An 11,027-nucleotide genomic window follows, 5' to 3' on the forward strand; every position below is an offset into this window, starting at 1 on the left:
CTGTCCATATCACATACCAGAGAAGGAAAACGGTTTCCACGGGCAGTTGGGGACAATTAATAGGAGTTTGGGTTGTAATAAACTGTTAAGCAGTTGTATTTGTGGTTTGTAATAAACTGTCAAACAGTTGTATTAGTATTTTAGGCATCTGTTATTTTTCAGAGGGTGTGAAAAATAATTCTGTGAATATAGGAGAGTTCCAGGTCTCTTGAATATCCTCGTCGTGTAGGAGTTCTGTTATGTGTGAAAGAGTTTTTGTGTAGTGAAATCTGTGTATTTATTCTAAAAAAAAATCAGTAGAGCAGTTTGAGTATACCAGTGAACTATGAAATAATCTGCGTTCTTGTTTCAATCAAGGCTATGAGACATCAATGTACTGAGTTCGACACATGTTTTAAATTACAAAGTTTGATTCAACTACGATTCAACTAAAGATGACATTTCCTTGACTAGTAGGTAAGGACATATGAAGACCCGACACAAAACATGCAGTCCCATTGTGTAGTACGCGTAGCAGTTAACAAATCAATAAATAAACGAGGCTAAAGAAAACACTGTAGCACTGTTCTTATAGTCTTCTTTGATTTCTTTGACGTACTGATGTCCATTTATCTGTCTTTCCCACCGTGTTAAAGATAGAAGTTATCATAAACACTGTAACAACTGATGCCATGAGAAAAGAATCTGGCTTGCTACTCCACAAAGGTGCTGGTAACTCCACACCCACTGATGCAAACCTTTCTTGAGACTGCCTTTGCCTGCAAATCAGGCCACAATCAAAAGGGTCAGACATATGACATAAGCACAAGGTTAATAGATTTTTAAGACAGCAATTAAAGATCAAGTTGCCTGAAAGCTTAGCGCCTGGGTGTGGTATTGAATGTTGATTAATTAATGGTCAATCTTTAAGCCCAACATATCATGAATCTAATGCATCAAAAGATGATACTTCTACAATATCTGTTGCCTAAGGGACACTTCAACCATCTTATTCTAACAAAACACGTTAGTTATGTGAATGTGTGAATTAGTTGACAAGTGCAAACTTCATATAGTGCCTTCAAAAAATGATACCTAGGCACAGTATTAATTGGATGTTTAGAAGACAAAGAATTAAGTAAAATATGGTGTTGTCAGTACAATGTGTAGAAATGTTCCATAGAAAATTCCAAGTCAAATTATCTGAATATCGAAATAAGCTATTTGAAAATTATATGCATTGTGTGAAGTGGCGTTACAAATTTGTAGATATAGGAGCAAACTTGAAAATAATATTAGATATTAAAGGTGATCATCTTAATGGTCTACTGTTTGAAACTTTCAAGGAGTGCCCGTGCCCCAGCTGGTATCCCATAGTATATTTGTGTTTCTGCATGTGTAGATGTCTGCACGGTTGCATTTATTGCCATTTATACACTCCTCAATGTTTCTAACATGAAAGGATTTATGCCAGGGCATTATTGCAATAAATGCGCCAGTGACATGAAGTCACTTTTTCAGCAGAAACATATGATAGTTGATTTCTGATTCCAAATTATCAAATCCAGAAACTATTTAGTAACCAAAACAAGAGAAATGAATTCGCGTTTGCAATATCCAATAACGTGTGATGTGTCAAGTAGCATAGTGGAACAATTCTTTTAGAACAAAAACTAAAGGAATGTGTTTGGTACTAATATCTTGGAAAGCAGAAAAGTTATGAGAGTTTTTAAATCCGGGGTTTCAGTAAAATTTAAGACTGAATTATAGAAATTCTGCTACTTCTCAAATTGCAAGACGAAAGGAATGATGGAAAGTAATAAGCATAAGATGTCAAAGTGAAAAAAATGAAAACTGTCACTGATGCATACCCCAAAAAACACTTGACTGAGTTCCACCAAGACCCAACACTTTTTATACCCTGGCAATGCATTTTCCAGTCTCTAACTTTGGCAGATTTTCGCTGAGCTGCCTCTGAAAGGAAAAGGCAGAAATAAAATTACAAATACAAATTAAAACAGGAATATCGATTTTCCTTTCAGGCAATCTTAATGGTAAAATGACATGTTCCGGCAATTATTTAAAAGTGCATAAAGTACCAGTGCTGTTTGTAGATACTGAATGCCATTTGCCTGGCGACTTAAGAAAAGCTATTTCCTCTACAAGTGCACGTTCTGGATCACTGCCATGTTGACAACATAGAGGATGAGAAACTTGTCATGATAACCAGATTATCCACACAAGGTAAACAACCTTCTTTACTTCAGCTGGCAAGGAGAATTTCTTAACCACACAGAACTAAATTAAAATTAAAAAAAAAAAATCTAAAATTGGCCGTAAGGTTTTAAGCCAAATACTCACTAACAGCAACCTACTGATGCAACTTGAACCAACACCCTAAACATAATGTTAATGTCTCAGACGAAGAAGACAGTAATATGCATCATGAAAAGTTTCTCAAACACTGGAAAAATGTTGTGAAAATTAGAGAATCGTCTTGACATCTTGTAAAAGATTGTGAAACAAGACATGAAATGTACAAACCTACATCAATAAAATTTTAAGTTTAAATTAATCAGAATTTTTTACTCTTTTTTTTTTAATTGTTTTTGGATAGGAAACAGTAAAACGGGCCCAATTGTTTTAGGTAAGGAACCTCTTCTTGTTTTTTTTTCCCCCTCTTTGCCTCTCCTTATCTTTATAATCTGGTGAAAAAAGCTGGCTTGATTGGTAAATAAAGTGAAAAATGCTAGCTTAATTGTCAAAATCAAATACAAAACTCAATCCTGGCCATTCATTGACAACAAGCGGCAAGGAGAGAAGAAAACACAAGGAGAGGATCCTATTCTTTTCTTTTTTTAAAAAAAATCTAAAATTAATTAGAAATTTAGAAAAGCCAAAAACTGGCCAACAGTGAAACAAAGCCCACTCCTAAAAAATGTTTTCAATGTCATTATAAGCTCTTACGTATATGAATCATTGATTGTAGGAATGATTTTTGTCGATCCTTATTTTTATAAATATAAGACAAGTGATCCAGTAAAATATATTTAGATAATTTCAGAGAATTTCTGTACTAAAAAATTGAACTTGCTAAAAAGAATTCAAACCTGATATCTTTTGGGATCAGAACATTCACAATAAAGAGATGATCACCACGAACAGAAGGATTATTAATGTCTGGAACCCCCATCTGCTGCAATTTTACTGTATCTCCAGGTTGAACTCCAGAAGGAATTCGTAGATCTTTCATTCCTTCAACAGTTTCAACCTGAATTTATTTCAAGATCTTTAATGGAATTATAAAGGCACAAAAATACCATCAGCAGTAGATCTCTAATGGTAATAAAACCACAGCTTCTCTATCTGAAAAAGCATTTTAGAGACATGAATAGGAGAGAATTGAGGAAAATATGCAAAACCATTCTGATGCCACTGTGGAATATTTAAGAACTCTAGCAAAGAAACAAAAAAATATTATGATGCCACTGTGGAATATATATTTACGAGTACACAGAAAGAAGAAACAAAAAGACTGTAAAACTATACAAGAATAGCAGAGTTCAACTGTTTTTTCAATTCCCAAGATTTTGTACTTAACTCTACTAATTGAACCAAAACTTATCCAAAATGGCATTACAGGTTGACTACCATTGCATCCATCTATCTGCAGATAAATTAACAATTCAACTTCATGAATCAGCTAGGATGCTTCAAATTTTTCCATTCAAATTGGAGAAGTTCACCCATAATGTCCTGGACACTTTCATTCCTACTTACAAGTGTCTATGTGTTCATAAGTGTGCAAATGCGCATGTAAGAATATATACACATGTTACAGCAGTATGAAACCACATCAGAGGAAAGGCCTGAATTGAATAACCAGATAACTAATGAGACAATTTACTCTCAAAACATACTAGGAGCGCAGATGAGAAGTTAGGATGTTCATAACAGAGAATAAACACAGAATAGTGTAATCTAATAAGATATATGTCAAAAGTTTTCTGCTTCAGCGATAACCAACCTCCATTGAAGTCCCTAAAATTGCCTCAGTATAATCTACACTAATCTTTGAGAAAAGATTTAGGCCATCCCTATGAATTCCCTGCTTTTCATCCACATGGAGGGCTACAAAGAGATCACCAGCTAAACTCCTGGCGGAGAAAAAACGCATGAATTGCTTTAATTAGTCTGTTCACAGTTATTAAGCAACATCAAGCCAAAATATATAAGTAAGAGATGGTATTGCAGATTCTGAAACGTAACTGCCAATTAGGGGAAGATTACATAGTCCCCAAAGACAACAAAAATTTTCAATGAGACTGCAAAAATAAGTTAATAAATGAGAAATATATATCATTTAAAAGTACCAAAGAAAACCAACCAACATAAATCATTCAAGAGTTTCATCCAGTCATTTATATGGCAAACAGATTAATTAAATAAAGATCCCACAAGAAGGATCATAAGCTATCTGGGTAGTATCTGCATGAATCTTTTGCATACCACTTCCTGGAATCATAGTAGTTTCTATTCTGTTTGAGAGGTAGGACTATTCCTGTCCATCCTTTTCTAGGTGTATCTTATTTTTCAGTTTTGAAAAAATACACAGACTGTCAAGGTTACCAAACAAATAAAAACAACATCATAAGGAAGAAAACCAAAACGAACCACTCAAAGAGATTAATATCACAGTTAAAGAATCAGGATAAAAAGTATAAATTCTTAACTCAATAATGAAAAGGGAAAACTTCCACATGCATCTTTGACTTTGCAGAAGATATGGCTTATTTGAATTAAATTGAATTTACATTGGACAAATAACTAGCTTGTGTTCCCAATTAAGGGGACAAGCAAGAAGTCTAGATATCAATCTCCTGTCACACCAAACTTGGAGGAGGAATTATTTATTTTATGTTTTTATGTGGTTATGGGTTGGGTGTGTGATGTAGATAAAAAAATTAAAAATAAAAAGAGTAAACGCCTAGGTTTGAACCGGCAGACTTACATTGCAGTCTGATGGATTTGAAAAGATTTCACTATAGCCTATTTGTAGGGGAGTGGAAAAGGGGTGCTTTTATATGTTGATAATTACCTATTCTCATCTACAATAAATTTATCTTTCCATTTTTTGTCATGGTATCAGAGCACCATAATTACTAGCCAGCCTCAGCCTTCATTGCTAATTACGAGCTGAAGTGCCTAAACAGCCACATCCTTTCTACCCTTCAGCCATTTGCCTCTTTCAAAGCAGCTGTAATAGCTACAAAGTCCTTTTCCCAACTTATTTTTTCTTGCAGCAGCATGCCATCATCATCAATCCAAGAAAAATAACACCAGCAGCATGTCATCACCACTAATCCACAAAACCATGCACCATTGAACCTTCAAAATGATAACCTTAGCCTTCAAATTACAACTCACAAGTCATAAATTTTAAAGTCGTCCCAATCTGTGAAACTCTATATCAAAAGAAAAAGATGGATGGGTTACCTTACTGCCACGATTCCTGAACCTGATTCAACCGATCTGAAGAATGAAACTGGGTATGAGGAGAACTCAATGATTATGTCTTGGGTTCATAAATTCCATGCAATCAAAGACTAGCCAAACAACTGCCAATGAGACATGGAAGCCATTTCTAAAACTTATTTTAAGGTGGAAACAACAACTCAACTATATGAGTTGGAAAGGGTTGTATTCATGACCACCAAGGAAGCTTGACAATAACGAAGCACGACATGCTTCCAATTTGTGGCTTGAGTTAGACCATTACAAGGACATTAAGTGCTTACCAACTATCATAGGTGGGCCCAGCAGAAAATGAAGGGCTCACTAAAGATAAAATAGAAAGACTAGAAAGGTTTGCAAATCAACTTGAGGGATCTGACCGCACACCTCCAGCCTCCGTCGTGCTCCTTAGATCAGACGGCACGTAACCCCACTGCCACAAGTTCCTCTAGAGATATATTTTCATGTCCTTGGATCATTGATTCAAGTTCTTTGTTCATATGACTAGCCAATCAGGCTTAGTTCTTTCAAATTTTTCATATTCCAGCCAAGCAGGATATTTGTCCATGTGGGGAATTTGGAATTTGATTATTAATGAAGTTAAAAAATCCAAATAAAAAGATTGGATCAACAAAACAAGCTTAAATATAAAAAAGCAGAATGAATAACATTCAGAAACTCTACATTCGTTGTACGCACCTTCTCCTATCAAAATTTCCCTCTCCTCGAATTTGCATGGTGGCTCCGTTACTAACACCAGGTGGGATAACCACTTTCATACTTCTTTTTGACTGTACTTCACCATTACCACCACATCTTCGGCAATGATCAATTATTATCTTACCATCACCACCACACTTAGAGCATGTAGATACCTATAAATCATATAAAGTATCACCCATAAACAGGAAGTAAACATAAAACAAATAAGAGAGTAGGAGATCTTTTGGACGTCCTACATAACATGCATTTTTCTTGTTGCCAAGACGATATTTTAAATAGACATACAAATTACAATCAGTTGGCAAGCAAAAACATTAAGCAACTCATAAAAAATATATGCACATGAAATGTTACTTTCCCTGCTCACTCACATCTGACACTATGAAGTAAGTTTTCATGCAGAAGCAGGATAGATTATAAAATTTATGAGGATTTGGGGGGGGGGGGGGGGAGACCAGAAGAAATGGGGGAATTAATTGAAGAAATAGTGGGAGAAACTTATTAAATTGTGGAGTCACAATGCAGAGGAAGATGAACATCATTTAGATTTTTCAGGTTTAGCAATTTTCATGTATTTCTTAATTGAGTGGGTTTTCTATATTCATGTTAGAAAGTAGATTTCCTAAGATTTTGAATTCATGTTTTCTTTTGGATTTGGCCATTACAAATAGGGCTTTGTATATCAACTAGACTTTGATGACTAATTAAGAACATGTTTTTTCCCTAAATTTCTTTTGTCATTTCTCATTCTCCCCTCACTGACTTTTCTATATTTCTTCCGGTTACCAGGTTCTTCTATTATTTTGCCATTTAATTTTATCCTCTTTCTATCCGAATAACTCCTGACGAGTAATTCGCCCAAATAATGCACCACTTGAGAATACGATCAGTGCAGCATGGTTAAAGAAGGCCGCAATAGCTAAATAACTTCTAAGGTGGGCCTACGAACACAAGCTTAAGGTGCTAGATGAACCAAGTACTCTCATAAACCTAAGCAAGGATTTTCTCTTCTTATAACATTTTTTTGTTAGCCTCCCGCTATTCAAACAGTAGGCCTCCAAGTTCATTAATTCCACAGTTTAATTGCTTGAAAGTAAAAGATAATCAAAATTCATAATACCACCATTTTGGCCTAGATCCAAGTTCCATTTGAGGTACAACTTTGTCTACTTATCAACTACTATGCCTAAGCTACATCAAATAAAAAGTTTAATAAAATGTCACCAGTTCTAATTCAAACCCAACAGCATAAATGCCTCTCTCCTATAGGAAGTAAAATGTGCATTCTCATCCAGCAGTAAAAAGAGACTTTAACCGAAAAAAAAAAAAAAAAAAGAAGTGGTGGAAAGATATAGGTCAACTACCTGTTCTACTTATGAGCTCCAGAGATTACAACTTGCAGAACAACAAAACTTTAACAGCAACTACCATGATCTGCTGTGAAAAATTACCTGTGAGATTAATCCAAATGGTGTTCTCTGAGTTTTCAGTACTCCTCCTCTACCCCAACAAGCTTTACATGATTGTATGCAATTACTAGATTTGGCACCAGTTCCACCACAACTATCACATGTTTCAAAACAAGAAACTTCAATCCCACGCTGTCCTCCAAAAATTGATTCTTCAAAGCTCAAATGCAGGTCATACCTACAATACAAAAGAAGACCACAAAAAAAAAATTCAAAATTAAAAGAACACAAACTGTACACTCAAAAAGACAATAATACGCTGTTAAATGCGGGAAGAAATACGTTGCCTGAAAGTTGTGATTGTAGAACACCTACTTTCTAAAATTTCATGAGTGGTCATTTTAGAGAATATACAATGTAGAAGCTATTGAAGGTTAAATGCTAAAAGCACCAACGCATTTTCTTTGGCCACAAAAACATTAAGTAGATAGAACGGAGGCCCTCACCCACTTGGGAATTTATTTTATGTGATGACCCAGTTCTTAAAGATTTTGCATCATGTTTTCCAAACATTATATAGTAACTTGAATGTAGGAAAACAGAATAATGGCAAGATAGGAAAATTAGTTTGATTAAACTAAGGATGCGTTTTAACAATTATCAAAGCCTCCAGCTAGAAATAGAGATATATAGATTTTCACCTTCTGTCTTTATTTTATTCATACAAAGAAACCATATTTGTTAAAATAAAAATTACCATCAATGTTAAAATAAATGTAGGACTGACTAGGAGAAAAGAGGAAGAGAAAAAGAGAAAAAAGAGGGAAGTTTATAGAGAGAGATGAGAAACAAGAGAAGATAACGGAGAGAAATACCATTTCCATTATTTCAATAATTTAGCAAGTCTACCTACTTATAGGCTTAGGAATGAGAATCCTAGCCTAAGATAAGCTTAATCTTAGATAGATAGACTTTATCAAAGATAAAAATAATAATCTAAACATCTTAAACTAAATTATGATGAACTCATGAAAGGAAATCAAAATTTCCTTGTTAGCCACGAAATTATAACAAACTAGCTCATTTTAAATTCCCAAATTGGATAATAACAATTAAAAAAAAAAATTTCTCAGTTCTGGACAAGAGCATGTAAGTTTGTCACTTCACTCGCTGCACTGAGTAAATTTTGATGGTAAGTTAATGTGAATTTACATTCGATCCATTACAAAGCAAAAACAAATTAAGTAGAAGTTCACAGCAAGCAAAACCAACATTAGTGTTATCCATTTGAAAGTATAAATGGACAGCGATACAATAGCAAGGAAATACTACTTCAGTTCAAAAAAGATGAAGCGTAGTGAATCATCCTACGTAACTAAATACTAATGTGATTCAACCTTTCATAACAGATATTGAGGCATGGTGATTGAAGATTAATACCAATTTATTTGGGAGACCGAGTGAGCAAAATAACTGACAGATATCTAGTGAGTAAAATTCTAGAGACTGTACTTTTCTGGACACCAATCGACACAATGATAAAGATGGACCATTTTCAAAGGTACCTAAGGTACCTAGTCAATGATAAAAGTCTAGTAGATAGTTACCGAATGTCAAGACCAAAATTTCCTTTGTTTCCAAAATTGAAGTTAATGCCTCCGGCCTCACCCACTCCTCCAAAGAGCCCATCTGAACCACCAAAGAATGCACTATATAATTCAAAAGGATCCACCTAAACAAAAAATTTGATAATGTCAAAAATGCATAAACATGCATGAGCAGATACTTAATGAAGAAAAGGAAAGCGGAAGAATGGTCAGAGTAAAAAGGCTACATTCAAAAGACAACCAAAAATTCGCTAACTTGGCTAATTTGGAAGGTGATCATACCCCCTGTGAAGTGTTGCTCAATCCATCATATTCTCCAGTTATACCTGCCTCACCAAAGCGATCATATACAGATCTTTTCTCATCATCTGAAAGGACCTACACAATTGCTTCATTAACAAATAAAATGAGAGAGAATGCTGATGATTTGGAAGCAAGCCAATATTACAAGCTAACTAATTTGGTAATTTGATTCCCATCACCAATGAGAAACCATGTTACTAATACAGAAAAACTGCCTAGAGACAATACAGAAAAATAAATCAACAAAAAATAGAAAGTTACCACTTTTACAGTATCTGGAAAAAATTACTAGGTTGGGCAGAAAGATAAATGATCAAGAAAAATGTTTTTTAAAATTCATGTGAAGAACAGCTACCTCATACGCAGAACTTATCTCTTTGAACTTCTCTTCAGCTCCAGGACTCTTGTTGATATCCGGATGATACTGCATAATCAAAACAAGAAGACATTAACAAAATCAAAAAGATTATAGCTGGTGCCGTTATATTGTCAAGTGATTCACATCAATTGATTCAAAGCATAAAAATTACCTAAAAATGTATTTATACTGATATCTTTATCTCAAAAAACAAAAACAAAAAAAATTGGATTATAGCACTAAATTTAATTAAAAACAAAATTAGGAGAGTCAGTTTTGGCAACAAATTAGGGAACATCAAAAAAAAATTATTTTTAATGAAAGTAAGATTAAATTTTATTTTTACTAGGTTAAATATTTCGAACCACAGAACGAATAAAAAATTAGATTAAGAAAAGTAAGAAATAATAACAATTAATTAAATAATAAAGGAGCAAGTTTACAGACCTTACGAGCAAGCTTTCTGTAAGAGGTCTTGATCTCCTGCAACGTGGCATTCTGACGAACATTCAAAGTGGAATAGTAATCTGTACCAGCGGCCCTGATCATTCCCCTTCGATGACTCCGATTATTGCCAGAACAATAATTCCATTTGAAGCTGAAACTCGTACTTAGATGAAGCTTCAGATTGACATAAGATGGACTAGCAATAACGGGCATACTTCATAAGTTGGGGGCGTTAACAGGAAAAAAAAGGAGTAGGAGATAATGAAGTTTTTGTGCATATATGCCAGAAACGAAATTTAGCCACCATCAGCGCGTAAGGAGGCCAGAAACGACAGACTTCCTGTGCCGTTTTAGAGTTTGATTTGAAAATTAAAAATAGTTTTTACCATAGGCGTTTTTAATTAAAGATACCAAAAATAAGGTATACCTCATGTTTGAAAATTATATAAATTTATCTTTTTAATGGTATATTATTTAAAATATCTCTTAAAAAATATAAAATAAACACAATTCACTCCCAATATATTCTTTACTCTCACACTTTTTAACTCCATACAATAAAAACTCACTCCACACTCTCAAAATCACTAATGAATAGTTAATGTACTGTTATTTTAGTTTGTGGTTAGGTGAATTATTCATTTAATGAATTGATACGAATCCCGTCAATAACTGATGCGGCCCTAA

At 34.2% G+C, this 11,027-nt stretch overlaps 1 protein-coding gene across 2 annotated transcripts; it reads right to left on the reverse strand.

Moving 5' to 3' along the window:
- Positions 1–324: 324 nt before the first annotated feature.
- On the reverse strand, positions 325–10,687 carry LOC18054980 (chaperone protein DnaJ). Of its 2 annotated transcripts, XM_024192430.1 has the most exons (12): positions 10,341–10,687; positions 9,891–9,959; positions 9,515–9,610; positions 9,233–9,357; positions 7,668–7,863; positions 6,193–6,368; positions 5,476–5,511; positions 4,007–4,136; positions 3,090–3,250; positions 2,079–2,161; positions 1,851–1,953; positions 325–758 (listed from the first exon to the last, which is right to left on the reverse strand). In XM_024192430.1, the coding sequence occupies exons 1-12, from the start codon at positions 10,551–10,553 to the stop codon at positions 569–571; spliced, it is 1,578 nt and encodes a 525-aa protein (XP_024048198.1). In that variant the 5' UTR covers positions 10,554–10,687; the 3' UTR covers positions 325–568. The 2 variants fall into 2 exon arrangements, with proteins under 2 accessions (XP_024048198.1, XP_006451589.1); XM_006451526.2 differs by lacking the exon at positions 5,476–5,511.
- Positions 10,688–11,027: the final 340 nt, after the last annotated feature.

This window comes from Citrus clementina, unplaced genomic scaffold (assembly GCF_000493195.1).
Source record: "Citrus clementina cultivar Clemenules unplaced genomic scaffold, Citrus_clementina_v1.0 scaffold_1, whole genome shotgun sequence".
Taxonomy (NCBI): Eukaryota; Viridiplantae; Streptophyta; class Magnoliopsida; order Sapindales; family Rutaceae; genus Citrus; species Citrus x clementina.

What these genes read in the sequence shown, in the direction of transcription:
- LOC18054980 (XM_024192430.1), bottom strand. Translation starts at nt 10,553, where the DNA reads ATGCCCGTTATTGCTAGTCCATCTTATGTCAATCTGAAGCTTCATCTA. An exon ending in GGAAATTTTGATAGGAGAAG is followed by an intron (nt 5,512 to 6,192) that starts GTGCGTACAACG and finishes TTCATTCTTCAG; the next exon opens with ATCGGTTGAATCAGGTTCAG. An exon ending in TTTTAGGGACTTCAATGGAG is followed by an intron (nt 3,251 to 4,006) that starts GTTGGTTATCGC and finishes AAATAAATTCAG; the next exon opens with GTTGAAACTGTTGAAGGAAT.